The sequence below is a fragment of the Ambystoma mexicanum genome, chromosome 5q, assembly GCF_040938575.1.
Source record: "Ambystoma mexicanum isolate Mex_15411 chromosome 5q, UKY_AmexF1_1, whole genome shotgun sequence".
In the NCBI taxonomy this organism is placed as follows: domain Eukaryota; kingdom Metazoa; phylum Chordata; class Amphibia; order Caudata; family Ambystomatidae; genus Ambystoma; species Ambystoma mexicanum.
The window spans coordinates 991704728-991720976 of record NC_090933.1 but is presented as its reverse complement, the minus strand read 5'-3'; the positions used below and the strand labels follow the sequence as shown (position 1 = coordinate 991720976).

Below are 16249 nucleotides of genomic sequence, written 5' to 3'. Positions count from 1 at the left end.
GGATCTATGCGTTCCTTAGACTGAGGGAGTGCATATCAGACGCCTCGGCTGGCGGATGGGCTGCAATTTCTGTAGATCTGTGTGGCAAAGAACAGTGTCATGAACTTGGAAAATGGATTGCTTATCTCACAGGAAATACACAAGGGTTTAAGACTGTTAGCCCAGTTTTTGTAAAGTCCTTCTAAGAAGGACTTTATAAGACTATCCTTGGGCAATACAGAAACTCCAACTCTTAGTACAGGACTGTACTACCCATTAAAGTGGTAGCTATGGCAGATCAGCCAGGCTTATTTTAGGAGGGAGAGAGGTCTGTAGGAAGGTACAAAGAAATTGTAGCATACATATGGTCTAAAGGAACACATATAATCAGATATATATAAACATAATGGTTTATTTTCTATATACACAGGCAAAGAGAATTCTTTAGAAAGGTAAGTACTATTACAAGCAGTAAACACAATATCACAACCAACGCAATACTTCTGGTAAGTAAAGCATGATGTAAAAGACTTTCTGAAATAGCAGTATGCAATTCAATGTGAGTAAAACCCAGCACTAAACTTTTAGGATGGCAGTATGCAAATCAAGGTGAGTAAAATCCTATCGGTAGTAAACCGTTACGCTTATTTTGTTTCAGGAATATGTAGTTACACCAACATTACTTTTTAGAATAGTGTAACACAATTCAAAGGTAAGTAAGATTTGGCAATTACTTCTCAGAATGGCAGTATGCACTTCGAAGGTAAGCAACAACTTTGTAACCCATGTAACTAAATTTGTTTCAGGAATATGCAGTTACAATACCAACATTTAGCAAGAAAGTACTTTATAACACTTGTTAAGAGTTCCTCCACAGAGGCCTTATGCTTTACCAGTGTTTCCCTAGCATGAGTATTCTCAGAGGCAGAAGGGAACCTGGTGGCCAAGGATCCAGCAGTAGACAAAACAGGATCAGGCAACTGTAGGAAATCAGGGTCCCAGACAATATCTTCTTATGACAAGAAAGTAGCTAACTTTAAAGTTAGTAAAGGTTTTCAAGGACTTGCAAGAAGGCTCCCTGCATATGTTCCAGCATTAGGCATGGGCAACTGGTATAGGTGAACTCTCAAACACACGAATCACCACCCTCACCACACAGGAGCGACGCAGCCACTTTAGGTAAGTTTTACCTCAAGCCACACAGTACCTATCAGCAGTGAAGAAGATGCTGCAGATGTCTGCCTTCATGATGCAGCAGCTACACAACCCAGTCTCTGGATTCCTGGTCTTCAGATGAAAAAAAGGACACTGGATGGGAAATTGCAGCAGCAGTTAAGAGGAAAGGCTCCCCGCAAACGATTCTTCAGTGCTTCTCGCAGCTCTGTGTTATGGCACCGTTTCAAGACATCAGATGAAGAACGGTTGTCCAGCAATCTGGTGAGGTGACTTCAAGGACTGGAATCTTGCTTCTGGAGGTTCAACAGGAGTCCACCAAAGTTTCATCAAGAGTCGTTCTTTCCTAGTGATGCACAGCACTCATCCTCGAGGTCACAGGGTATTAGCGGTTTGCAGGCCAGAAAGGTCACAGCTCGTCATGGGATAGCTCGAAATACAGGTCTTCTTTAGACTAATTGGACCCACCGGTCCAAGGGCCAGATTCGCCGTCTTCGTGACTCGTCTGTCAAATGGAAGAAAGGTTCAGCACATGCAGCGGTTACTCAGCAGGCATCTCTGGTTGCTGGTAGTAGCTACAGGTACAGGCGTCTTCTCTACTTCTTCCTCATCGGGTTCAGCTCATGTGGTGAACTAGTCTTCATCTTCCAGATCCAAGTCATTTATCCAGGAAGCAAACCAACCAGCCCACATGCTTCATTCAAACTTTGAGAAAAGGACAGCCAACCTCCCAGTTGGAATTGGTTCCAGGCAGGCATGACAGAAGACAAAGTCAGTAGAACATATCCACTGCCACCAGTCATACAGGTATGCTTGTCACTGTAATAGAAATGCTACAGGACAGTAAGAAAGAGGATACTATATAACCCCTCAGCATTCAACATAAGGTGGTGTGTGCTGATCTCCCAATGGGAATTGAAGACAGGATAAAAAGTATCCTTCTACCCTTGGGGACATGAGTTCACACAAGGTAAATCAGAGAAAATAAATTTGGCATGAATATGAAAATCTAACCTAACAAAGACAATTTCAAAGAGGTTGAGACCACAGTACTCATCTCTCACTAGTAATGGAAGACATGGGTAGAGGGGTCTGCTCATGCACTCTCCCAGTGGAGAAGATCACAATCACTAATGGGAGCTACTGCTAGAGGGAAAGAGACTATGGGCCTCATTACGACCCTGGCGGTAGCCGTGCCCTTATTAAGGGCACGGCTGCCGCTGGTAAGGATTTTTTACCGGGTCCCGAAAAGGGCAATAACCGGGTCATGCCAACCTTGGCGGACCCGGTAATTGCCCTTTTCTGGGACCCGGTAAGGATTTTTTACCGGGTCCCGAAAAGGGCAATAACCGGGTCATGCCAACCTTGGCGGACCCGGTAATTGCCCTTTTCTGGGACCCGGTCAAAATTAATCCCCATTCCCATTGAGCCCAATAGGGCTCAATGGGAATGGGGAGGATGCTAACAATGGGCCCGTTAATGACGGGCCCATTGTTAGTATCCTGGACTGATAGCGGGACCCGCTAAGGACGCCTGGTCTGACCAGGCATTCCTTAGTGGGTCCCACAGCAGTCCTCGTAATAGGGCAGCCTGTAATGAATGGTGCCGGTTCCGTACTGGCACTGTTCATTACGGGACCACCAGGGTCCTAATGAGGCCCTATGGCTTAACTGCTGTGCTTACATATATTGTTTCTGATGCAAAAGCAGTGGTAACATGGCTTCTATTTCATTTTGTGCCTCGTGCACATTGGAACTCGCGGAGGAGCCCAAGAAAACCTTTGGACTTTGAGGTCCACCAGTACATTTTTGTAGACATTTCTGCAGGGGGATACTTCTTTTCCAAACTGCAGATAACCTGCATACCACCACCTGCTCATTCAGCATTACAAACCACATGATAATGATTTGTGCACTACTTTTGAAATTCCCTACACCATGAGAAGTACCATTAAAGGTGGGTGATGGTACACAAGCCCATCACCTCTACGGATGACGCTTTGGGCTTTTAGGGCCCTGGACATGCCAGTGGAGGCTATCAAAGTGGCTATTGTCAGAACTGATGCCTAAGCTATATCTCTATAGGTTAGCAGCATAGTAGTTTCCAGCTAAGGTTGTAACCAACCTGGAAGCGTATGCACCGGGCCGGGGCAGGCGGAGTCTCTCAATGTAATGTTGCAGCAAGTGTGCATCATTGCGAAGGGTGGAGCCCAGTGGACATGGCTCAAAGTATAATTATGAGCAGCGTGAGCCTCATTTAATTAAGCCCTCTTGCTTGAAAAAAATACTTTTGCTTATACATGCTTTTTTTAAACTAGATAAATGATCATGTTTTCAAATACATTGAAGACAAACAGGCCCCATATTTCACTCAAAGGATGTATGACATCCTTCACAAGAGTTTCCAGAAGATTCTAAAGTGAGAGTATGCAAAATGGGATCCCTGTGTAATCTCAGAGCATTTTCTGTTATGCTGGAGACGGTAGGGAGCACTCCATGGAAACCGAAACAAGGACTCAAACTGTTTGATGAAATGTATCTCAAGTGGAGCGCATCATTTCCCTCTACGGTAATGCTGGTGTTCATTGATTTGATCATAGTCAACGCTTACCAATGTGAGTGAAGGAAAGGGATTCATTTAGAGACAAGCTTTTCCCATCCGCCGAGACAGATATGATGCTTCTGGTTTCGGTCTCCCAGGGACTGTAGCCTGTGGTGGTTATCACAATGTCCTCGCCCACCTGATGTGTCATTCAATAATGAGAGTTAGAAGAACAAAATGCATCTTGATTCCGATAAAACATTTGTGAATTGATGAAAAGGCATGCCCAAAAAAGTTACTAGTCAGTGAAAACAGGGCAGCAAATGATCTTTCGGCTTAAACGTAGAGGTTACGTCATGCCAGGGCTTAAAACTCAATGCTGCACCTCCTCGAGCCACAAGATACAGTCCTTCGAGATATAGTGAGCATTCTACCGCATCCAATATTCCAAAGCCCCAAATATCTGCCCAATACTTTCAACCACAATAATCCAATACATTTCCCGAGATCTGCAACAATAGGATAACTACGTCCTACATCCTGCAGCAAACAAGACTTGGTAGAAATATGCTGTCCCCCCTAGGACTCAACCTTTAGAACGGCTTTACGCTCAGCCCTGAAAATCCAACAAAGCCACATACAATTCAGGAAATACTTAAAAACGACACTTTCTTTTAATTGAATTTAATGTGCTCAGATCACAAGGAACTCTTTAAATATATAGAAGAGAGAACGAATCTAAATAAAAAGATTATACAGTATAAAACTCATAAGTATATACATCATCATTTCAACCCAAAAAGAAAAAGGAAGAAGAAAGAAAAACACTTACAACATGCACATATTACCAGCATACCATTGAGAGTAGCATGAACTAATTACCATTTACTTTTCATGGCAACTTGGAGAGTGCAGAAAGGGGTAACTGTGGCACACTGGTGTGAGCTGTAGAGGATGGATATAAGGTGGGGAACCGGGCTTCATAGGTGTAGGACGGTGTATATTATGGGATATGGAACTATGCTCTTCGGGGAGGAGGGTCTTCATTTGTGTTCTGAATTGCAAGAGCGTGGGACCGAGCGTGATGCTGATGGCTGCGAGGATCCACAGTCTGAGGTCGTATACAGAGAATGCTTGTTTCCATGTTCTTTCTGTTTTGCACTTCTGTTACTCTAGTCTGGCTAGATCCTGACTTCTAGTGACACACTGACCACCAGTGGTAGTGACCGCAAGAAGGAGGATGTATGTGTGGAATCTAGTTTATAGATTCAGGCAATGGAGGCAGTGGTGTCATTGGTGAGGAGCCATTTTTTGGTGTTGGACCTGATGCTGTGGAGGTTAGGGTAGGAATGTAGGTTAAGTGGGAGGGCATTCCATGCCAGAGCTGCTTGTACCGGGAAGCTGGTATCTCTGGGTCTTTTTAAGATGAAGCGTGGCGAGATGATGCAGAAGGAGTTAGCTGATATAGTGGGTCTGGAAGAAGTTTTTAGGGCGATTTTGTCTATCAAGTATTTAGGGGCAGCATTATAAAGACATTTGTGGGAGATAGAGACAAGTTTAAAGTAGATTGTATCCTGGTTTGAGAGCCATTTGTGGCTTCTTCTTGTTTCAGAGATGTGGTCCTTTCTAGGAATGCCCAGGGCGGTCTTAATGCATTGTTTTGCAAGGTTTAATGTTTGTTTAGCACTTGTTTATTTGCTCCTGCATAGAGAGCATTGCGGTAATCAAGTTTAGACAAGATTAGTGCCCGTGCCATGATGATACGGCTATTAGCAGAAAGATAGTTTTTACATGCATGAATAAGTTTGCAGGTATAGGAGGTAGCTGTTGCAGTGGCGTTAGCTTGTTTCCTAAGGTTCAAGGCAGAATCGAGATGGAAGCCTAGGGTTTTAGTTTCCTTGGCCGTAATAATCAGGTTGCTGTCTATATTGAACAAGGTGTATTTAGGGTTACGTTTTTTGAGATAGTAGGGGCGCCTAGTATGAGAATTTCAGTCTTCTTGTCATGCAGGCATAGGCTGTGGGTGGCCATCCAGGCCTCAATGACGAGGTAGATTTTGTTTAGTAGGTCGTTGTCAGAGTCGTAGTTGCGAGATAGTGGGATCAGTATCAGGGTGTCATCTGCGTAGTTGGTGTAGATAACACCCAGACGGTCCAGGATGTCGAATAAAGGTTTGGTAAACACATTATATAATGTGGGGGAAACGTAGGAGCCTTGTGGCACTCCGCAAGTGATAGGGATGGGGTCGGCTGCATCTGTCGGAGAGAATACTCTTATCATTCTGTTATTTAAGAAGAATTTAATCCACGTTGCAGCCTCAGGAGAGAAGTTTGCTGCTGATGACAGATGCTCACAAAGTATATTGTGGTCAACTAGATTGAAGGCAGTGGAGAGGTCTAAAAGCAGAGGAAGTGTGCATTGTCTGTTGTCTTTTAAAAAGTCTATTTCCGTTTTCAGATCTAGTAACGCTGTTTCGGTTTCATGATTGTGTCTAAAATCAGATTTTCTGAGCCCTAGGAGATTGTTAATCTCTAGGTAGGTCTGGATTTGGAGGTAGGCTGCCTTATCGATGATTTTGAGTAGGAAAGGCACTGTAGTTATTGGCCTGTAATTAGTTGGGATGGTAGGGTTGAGAGAAGCTTTTTAAGTAGAGGTAGTACCCATGCGTCTTTCAGGTTAGAGGGAACCTGGCAAGATTTAAAGGAGGCATTTATTAACCTGGTGATGAAGGGAGTGAGTTCTCTCGCTGCATCTTTTATGATTTGGGCCGGGCAGATGTCACCTTGACAACGTGAGGGTTTCAGAGAGTTTATAATTTTTGCGACCTCTGTTGTAGTGACTTGGGTGAATTTGAATTCTGGTCGTTCGAGAGTTTGCATTTCTGTTTGTTTTTATGCTTCTGTGATTTCGATTTTTTGTTGGCATGCAAACTAAAGGTTTTATACTGTGATCAAAATAACTAAGTGGAGTGAGATGATTTTCAATCACACCAATGCTGTTTCAATGTCATAACAAGCATTGGCAATGCCAATAGGTTGGGCTTTTGTGTAGGCATGGGAAAGGCACCTTCCAGGCACAGCCACAGTGGTGTTAACTGGTCGTAGCAGGTGGAAAATGGTGTGAGTGACTGTGCATCTAATAGCAGTGCCTGGGAAATGTCAAATACATATACACAGGCCAGAACTGGCCAGAACTTCAGTAAAGGACATGGCAGAGTGCTTATAAATTGAGTGGCCAAGGGTAGACCAGTTTGACATTTTGATTACACCAGTAGAGGGTGTACAACTCCAATTAAGTCATTAACTCTCAGAAGACTGCTATGAAAGTTTGATGGTAAGGCTTGAATAAAGAAGATGAAAGAGTTTATGTTAGACGGTGTTTTGGGCGGGGAGGGGCAGGAACTGGGTGGTAATGGCCACAGGGATTAGCATGGTCATGGCCACCCAATGGGTGGGCAAATAACCAAACAATACCTAGAGGCTGTGTGTCCTTCCTCATATGCCATTCCTTCCTACCTGTGCTCTAATGCAATAGATTCAACGTATACATGTTGCAAGCGACACCTTATAGCCAAACTAAAAATGCATCCTTCAAAAATGAAGAAGTTATAAAAAATTGTGTAAGCCAAATCCTTCCATGCTTAACATTGTATGTAGGAGCACCACCAATAGGTCAATAATATGCTAGGTAGAAACCATCAGCTTTCTGTTTTTTATGTCTGATAACAAAACATATGTCAGCCAATCAGATTTGCAAAACTCTGATGAGTGAACTCAGGAAGATATTAAAAGGAAAGTGTGCCATCAGCGACTTTAAGAATATTTCAGAGGATCCACAGCTGGGAGTCCTATTCTCAACCAATGCATTCTATGGAACTAGTTTATTTCCTGATGTCTATTTTGGTACATTTCAGTGTATTTCAGTGATTTTCTGAAACTGAAGCTCTTTGGAAGTCCTACCTGCCAATCCACTGCATCCACCAGTGATATGTTTCTTGAACCGGCCAAGGCTGTTGCAGATAATTTAGTTTTGTACACTGACCGTGGAGTTCCATGAAGATCCAGTCCACCAAAGACACCTGAAGAGTGAAGAATGCAGAAATATTTTACAGGGATGTTTCACCAGTATGTCAGTCATTGTAAATGTTTTTCTATATTGTATTTCAATCTAAATATTTACAGATGTATTGCACATCTGACCTGTAACTGCATTTCAGAAGCAAAGCTGCACATTTAAAGAATCATTACAGGTCTCTATTAAACAGCCCTGACGTGATGCCCTTCCAGCAGTGAAGATTAGTGCTTCAAGGTAGTACCATGTAAAACATGTGCTTGCAATCCCAATACACATTATTATTGGAGAAGATAACATGTCTGTCTAATTTGTCGATCCTACTAGTTACTTTTCAATTTTAATAAGGATGTGCATGTTTGAATTTTTGATCACCTTTTATTATGAATATTTGACATATATATTTAAAGTACATAACATGTAACACAAAAACAAATAATTATCCAACTTGCTTTTTAGCTCTTTGAATCTCTAATATTTTGAACGTTCTTGGAGTTTGAAGATTTGAGGGATATTTAAGGAGATTTGGGGACAGGTTCAACGGCCTGGAGACTGCTGCAAGTTCCTAACCTCTACCCAAAAGGAGTGAGGATCTGTTTTAGGGAGGATCAAGCATGTGATTTCAAGACACTTCCCAGCACCTCCGGAACATTGTGGAACATGGGATCGAAGTAAATTATCTGCAGAATCATCCACTACTTCCGGGAGAGAAATTGAGCTTCCCTTTGTACAAATAGGCTCATCCTAATAGTGAAAAAGAATTGGTGGAAATATGCTCACCACGACTTGAGCAAGATTGCTTAAAATTTAGAAAAGCTTTGCTGACCTTACTGTACTGCAGGAATTTGGTATTTTGGTTATCGGGAATTCTTCATCCCGACTATTGAATAATAGTCTTAAATGATGTATCACGTCATCATGTTCCTTCATGCTTCCCCATTCCCCGACTTACCCCTCCGTTCACTCGTAGTGCTCGCAAGTGAATCGTGTGTGCATGTGGCATGCCACATGAATTTAAATGAAAAACTGCAGTTTTACAGAGGTGGAAAAAATACCCTCTTAAACAAGGGTCTGCAGCAATTGGTTCTCCATACGTGTTGGACTACAGCTCCCATCAGCTCTCAGGCTACATACTCAATGGTTAGGAATTAAGGACATTATAATCCAAAAATATGTGGAGTGTTGCAGGTTGCAGACCCCTACTATAGGAGGTATTAATAATTAATTAAAAACCATATAGAATCTTTGTGCCCAGGGAAGCAAAGCAAGCCATGCTTGCATTTATCTGTTTATAGTGTTCACAATACAAGTTAAGGGAAACTCTGATGTTAATCTTGGATTTAAATGCCTAAAAACAATTTGAAGGGGTGAACTAATAATTACTGACATATATAACATGCTTCCACCATTTCATCACTATTTGATCCTAGTTGAGGTTGCAAATGGGATTGAAAATTATATGCTGGGGCTCCTGCCATCACATTATTGATAAGATTTACATTATGTTAATTGTCACCACTTATACTTAAACCACTGTTGAGACATTTGGGGAACGTGGCAACTGGGTGCTGGTTATAGAATGAGATGATATCTAGGCTGGTTCCAAACACTGGGTTGCACTTTAGGCTTGGTGTTAACTTCAGTTTTACAGCACTCACAGGAACATTATTTATATATTTATGTATTATGACATTTGTTAAGCGTGCTTAGCCCGTGGGGAATCTAGGCGCTGGGACCGTGAACCATATATACGGAATCGAATGGCCTTAAGATGTGGATGTGAGAATGACATGGCTGTGACATCTGTTACTGCATTGTGCTCTGAGAGCCATCTTGTTTCTTAAAGTGATGTTGCTCCTCCCCATGCAGAATCTTAGTAGGAGAGGGGCTGAGAGGGGACCCTGGGGCCCAGGTGAAGGATGGCTGTGCACATGTGCACTACCCAATGAGCAGACATGGCCAAAGAGCTGTTTCTATAGGATGGACATTTCACAAAGGAGTGGCTGAATGTTCACGCTGACCAACTCAACTGAACCTCTTCCATTGAATCCTTGCCTTACAACAGCTGGACTATGTGTACACCTTGAAGAAGCTCAACAGTGTGTAACCAGCTGCTTTGTAGTTGTTAAAGCACACACAAAGCAAAGCTAAAATCACCGAAATGGAACAGTGCCGATCGATGTGCAGATGCAACATAGAGACATGCAAAACATGGTAACACAACTTCCACTCGTATGTCGAAACGCTCCCAAAATGATGAGGGAAAAGCAAACAGGCATGTATTGTCCATTGTTGGGTTCACAACGTGCCTGTAAGTGTGACATTCTAGCTGGCATTGGCAAGCATTTATTTATTACAGGGGTATTCAAAACTAGCCAAATAGCATTGTCACGTCATTGCTTAAGATATATGTGTGTTGATTTATCAGTCAGGGACATTTTCTGCGTCTTTTTAATGAGTTGCTTCATATCTGAAAAGCAGAACTTAGCCATATGCCTATATTGAAAGGTTGGGCCTTTGGTCGTCCCTTTTTCTTGTTCTGCACAAGATCAGACCAGAGTGCACACAGCACCTCCCTCTACGTATGTGCTAGGATTGACGCATGGCACCATCGCATAGCCACTTCTACCAACGATGGATGCCCACGGTGGCTGAAGCTACTGGAATGAGTGCTCCACGGTGGTGGCACCCATAATCCCTGAACCGCTGCTTCAAAGTGCTATTTTCGCTGACACTTTGAAGGTCGCAGGCCTGCACTGCTCTTTCCCTATTGCAGCACTTGCCTAGAACTGGTCTGTGGTAACTAGGCAACCTGCTTAATCATCTTGGGAGGACAGCTGCACAGGATCAGGATCATGCATAGATGGCCTTCATCTATGAAGTCACAGAGAAGGTGGTAATTCAGAGACATGGACTGAAGTGCCAGGCACAGGGTGCCTGTCGTCAACCCTTTGGATGGAAGCCGCCTCAAGGAAGAAATCCTCCTCCGAAGAAGGATATATATGATTGCTGATGCCCATTCCGTTTCTTCTGGGGCTTCATTGCCTTTGGGGTTACAGGGGCAGGTACGTCTTTAAAACTCTTGACTGATTAGTCTCTTTGTCCTCTGTGAACACCTACAGTTCATTTCCGGTGTCTCAGGGGACACTCCCATTAAATGTGTTACATGATACCATGGGCACTACACCTATAAGGCAAACCTTGGCATTGCTCAAAAAGAAAACGTTTTGACATGTATTCATTGCCAGGGATTATTTGTTGGAAATGTTTGGCTGCTCTTATAACCTCACTCCACTTTATCACTCGGATTCCACCTGAAGCGACACTGATAACACGTACACGCTTCATGGTCACACATATTGTATGAAGTATTCCAGCTTACCCAATACTTTCGACCCTTGATTAGGTCCATCTGGCAGTGGGAGCTCTGGGGTGGTGTGGCTTCCCTTCAATATAATATGCAGTTGTCCTTGAAATGGATTACCTTCATAGCCCCCAATTAAGCGACCGCCCTATAAGCATGAAAAGCATAGGTTACAAAGGTTGCGTTGTGAAACGCCCTAAGAATACCTGTAAACATAAAAATAGTGAATCATTTTGGTAGAGTACAATTTGTAAAACATTCTTACTTGGAAAAGGCGAAACATCATTGGTGAATGACATTGATCTTTAAGTCGCTTTTAACATGCTAAATCAACTGGATCATTAGCTTTGAGCATTGCATCAAAACTACTGATTGCCAGCCAGGCTTGGAGCAACCAGTCAATCTCGTAACTGCATGAACATTTTGCTATATTGACAGACTAGAGTTTATGCTCACGTTCAATATAAGGGAACACGCTGGAGAAGGAGAGTTTCCATGCCAACATCCAGACCAGATCAGAGGGGGTGATTTAGGGCTTCTGTTATACTTGCTTGCTTATTTATTTTTTATTTTGCTTCCTGATGATGCCATGGACATGGAAGAGGGGCTCCAAGCAGAGCCCTGCCTTCAGTTTCCATGGCAACCCTGCCTGACTCTCCATGGCCGTTGCTGCTAATGAAGCACTGTGGCCAGGTTTTTTTTCAAATTGCTTTTAGCACCTCGAGCGTTTGCCTCGGGGTGCTAATAGCATTAATTATGCGTTTGGCGGGCTACCCCAGCCTGGTAACGGCAACGGCGCCCAGCGTTTCAGCCCACGCTTTGCTCGGGCCTGTAGCTCGTGCCCCTGGGTCGTTACCGGGACATACATGTGATTAATGCTGAAATAGTCTTCTTATTTACGGTATGCAAAAGGAGATCAGAAAGTAAAGTCCTGTTTCATCTGCTCATGTCTTCCCACAGACCCTTCAAGTCACTGGCTTTACGCACATATATGTGGGGCTATTGTTACTCTGTACCAGTCCCAGGAAATGTTTACAATTGCAGTTTGTGCTGCATCCCATGAGTGGGTAATCTCACTGTAACATCAATCAAATGTTACCCTTGGGCCTTGTTCATATTTCCCTACTATGCTCTTATGTAGTGACCTCTTGCTCTCAAGTACTTTTCACTGGGTACCAGGCTTCCCCATGATCAGTCTCCCCTGCACTGCCCTTGGGCGTACCGCGCACTTAGGGGCTGTAACTGTAACCTCAACAGTCCCCTGCCTCCTTGCACTTACCAAGAGCTGCGCTGCCCTGGCTGCACTTACTCGGAGCAATGCTGCCCTGATTGCACTTCCTCCTCCATCTGCCTGGCACTTCCCCCTCTCGCTCCCCCCCTGCACTTTGCGTTGTCGCACTTGCACGATCTGAATGACACAAGGCCTAGTAAGTTTGTTTGTCTCAAACTCCCTCTGTCTTCCCTCCCTTGTCTTGTCGCGCCTAGAAACACTTGTGTACAGGCGTGTTATAAATGATATATCATATGATATCAGTTGGATACCCCACATCCGTTTGTACTGCATTCGTCCTCTGTAGTATTTGAACCACTTTGCTACTGCCAGTCCACTTTATGTGCTTTCATTCTTTGATCCTGTCAACTGGGCACTTTTATAATAGACAATGCATCACTTTTTCAGGGAGTGATCAGACTATCTCCTTTTCCTTCTGTGGCTCCTCCAGATCTTGGCATAATATGACAGACGAAGCAAGAATGCCCTTTGTTTTCTAATGCATACCTTGTCTGAGTAGAACACTGGTCACATTAGCAGGAACAGCAACCCTTGCGACAGTAAGGAGTACTGTGCTATGAAAATGAGACTTCCATTCTGACCTGACAATCAGCTGCATCAGATAGTAACAAAGCAACAGCCAGTAATTGGCTTGGTTGGGATATTGGGCACATAGCTTTCCCTGTCACTGGTATTCACATATGGAGTTGTTTTTGTTGTCCTTACCTGAATAGATATGTAGGTAGCACTGAGCACAACTGTCTTGTACGCTGAGGAGTTTGCAGCCCTTGCATTGGTATCATTGAGGCTTTGCAGCTCAAGAACACCATAAATGAGGAGTTCCTCCAGTGGTGGGAGGTCTACATCTGCAACAACCCACGTGCCTGCAAGATAAAGCATTGACTTCAATGAATGATGAGAGTGATGTGAACATAGAATTACTAATGATGCATTTTGGGGAAATCATACTGCCCATTGCAAACGTTTTAAAAAATTAAAGGCATGTCCTGTTGATTTAAATGCCTGACCAAGGCATGACTAACATTAGGCTGGTAGGATCAATACCGAACAGCGGCCAGCTCCTGTGTAGATGGAATGCCACCATAAATGCTTAGAATTACAACATTACATACTGCAAGTGCTTCAGAGTACCAGTGGTAAAGAGCACTGACACTTGGTATAAATTATAAAGTAGTTATATATTACGAGGGGTACGATGCACCTATGCAATGCTTGGAGGATTACAAAGATATCGTGCAAGCAATTTATAGGTCAAAATAAATCACCTATATTGCAGATCCATAGAACAGTATGCATGTATAGAATTTCATGGCAATATGCGGCCCACGAACGGGACGCAAAGAACCGTAGTCCAGATGTTGCATTTGTAACCCCGAATGAATATCTATGTTCATGTCAAATTTATCCCAGTGACCATTTATCATAGTCACTATTCACCTAATATTTGATTTTTTTCTTCTATTCTTCGTATAATCTTCTATGTAAATGTATTAATTACTCAACGTTCAAATGCCTATTATGACAGTCCAAGCAATTGTTGGAATGCATGTAATTGTAATTTGTTATTTATAATGCGCTTAATACCCAGAGGTTTCTAATCACGGACGCAGGGATCGAACCTGTGTTGCTCCGTGTTATCTTGCTTCCAAGGCGAGTGCATTGCCCCTGAGCTATCCTCCCGAGACGTACTGTGTCCCAGCCAGGCAAAAAGGTTCAGGTTGAGAAAAGCCTATTAGTTAACCTTGGGGTCTGTCCATTTTTAGGTGTGTGCTGCAGAAGGCAAATGTAACCATTGTAGATAGCTTTGAAACACATTGGATTCAATACGATGTAACACAGAATGAGAAACAAATATATAAATATTGCAGTTGCTGAGGTTATAGATAGGGCAGTGGATTAGAAGTTTGGAAGTGAACAGTAGTAGATGAGGTCATGTTGAGGTAAGTCAGGAACGAAGAACTAAAGCAGGCAAAAAGGGCAGATGGAGTCAGAATAGCGAGGCTGTAAAATGTAAGGACAGCAGATTGACATGGCATGAGTACCGCCATGTTGAATTTCAAGTCAGACTCCACCATAAGCAGAACAAAGGCCATCGCAGAACTGCACCCCTGCATAACTCAATTCCAAATGCAGATCCTTGTCCATCCCTCAAAGCACAATTGAGGTTAGAGGCACCTACAGTACACAGATGAGCATTAATGGTATCCAGCTGCCGGTTGTGGAAGTGTGGTGGGAATGGAATGTTAGTTGTTGGGAGAGCAGGAAGGGAAGCGCCCTTTAAAGGACAAAGTTATGAGAAAAGGGCACGAGGCTTTGTGATGCCAGTTGGGTGTGCAAAGATTTAGAGCACTAATGTCCTCCCAAACGAGCAGCCTACTATTTGAATTCCACGTAAGCACACAAACTGAATACCTAATTCCCTGAAATCCAAACTCAAGAGCAGTGCCCTGATCACATCATTGTTAGCCACCTGGGCTTCACAAGAGATAAGGTGGAGCGGTGTCTGGAACGTTCTGTGATTTGGGACAGGAGGCGCCAAGGTGTGATGCCAGTAAATTCATACCAAGGCTGGGGTGCAGCTTGTGTGCGCCGCGGTGTCTAGGGTACTGTGAAGGCCCATTGTCTCATCAAAGCAGGCTTGGCCTCGCCCTTTCACTTTGAACTTGTCTGGTTGGAGGGGTGCACATCACATGACAGATAATATTATTGTATCGCCAATCCCGTACCTGGATTTAGTAGTGGCGTTGTAGCAAATCACGTGTATTGGGGAGTGGGTTTAGATAAGGTGTGGCAAATCAGTCTATTGACTTAGGGATTAGCATGTACATAGGTGGTGGCCAATGGGGGTGGTGCGATGATCTATGTAAACCATGTATTCAAATGTGTGATTTTCCACTATACAATGTGTAACTCCTATGGGCGTGAGAAGCTCTGTGTCAGTTCTGTACTGTGGCACCGTCTGAGACTTTTGCATGTAATAAACCTTGTTTCCCCTTGCAAATCGGTGCAGTGGTCATTTTGACTTGCGGATTAGTTTTATCGTTCGCGTTGTGGGCTGCCCTTCCCTACACTACACAGACCTAAAATACGTCAATGCATAATGAAATGCATGTATACATTTCTTCTTCATCTTTGCCTACAGACCACGGGGGCAACATACACCTGATAACAGTACCTGGAGGAAACTGCAAATCTTCTCGCTCTTGAGCCGGCTGTAAACTGTTGCAGCAAGTTTGTGGGGCGCTTTATGCCCCCCCCATTAAGACTGTAACCTGCCGCATATTTATGCATTTCCTCTTCGGCATGAATCCCCGCTCAGGATGCACAAAGACTACAACTGGGTGTGGGTGTTGGGGTGCTAAGGTGTGAATCTCGTAACCCTGTTTGCCCTTTACTATTTCTTGTTGTCGCTTTAGTGCTGATCATCGTCCATTATACAACAGATTGTGAATCTATACATTTTGATCAAGTAAATGGGTGCACACATTCAGTATCAGGGCGACATATTTCCCCATACCCACTGAATTGGGGGTCCCTTGTTGACTTGCCTTTGCTGTCCCTCAATCAGCCTATTTTTAGGTTATTGAAAACATTGAAAAACCAGGTTTATATCCAAAATGAACATACATTGCCCAGATGTTGAGAAAAGTCTTCCCACTGTGTCTTTCGAAAAGAAATAGGCACGTGATGAGCCCAGTAAGCCATGTGCACTTTATGAAAAGAATTGCACAATGAAGTGCCATACCTTCAGGAATCACCACTTTGGAGCCATTTGTTGGGACACTTTGGTTGTTTTCCTGCCAGAAAGATTGATTTGACCACAGCCTAAA

General features: G+C 43.5%; 1 protein-coding gene across 1 annotated transcript in view; it reads right to left on the bottom strand.

Annotated features, from left to right (window-relative positions):
- Nucleotides 1-16249, bottom strand: part of PKHD1L1 (PKHD1 like 1) — a 361418-nt gene that overhangs the window by 98246 nt on the left and 246923 nt on the right. Inside the window, exons 55-59 of the mRNA XM_069622133.1 lie at nt 16165-16244; nt 13125-13282; nt 11147-11276; nt 7653-7771; nt 3763-3892 (exon numbers count right to left, since the gene is read on the bottom strand). Coding sequence (XP_069478234.1) covers nt 3763-3892; nt 7653-7771; nt 11147-11276; nt 13125-13282; nt 16165-16244 — 617 coding nt within the window. The remainder of the gene's footprint in view (nt 1-3762; nt 3893-7652; nt 7772-11146; nt 11277-13124; nt 13283-16164; nt 16245-16249) is intronic.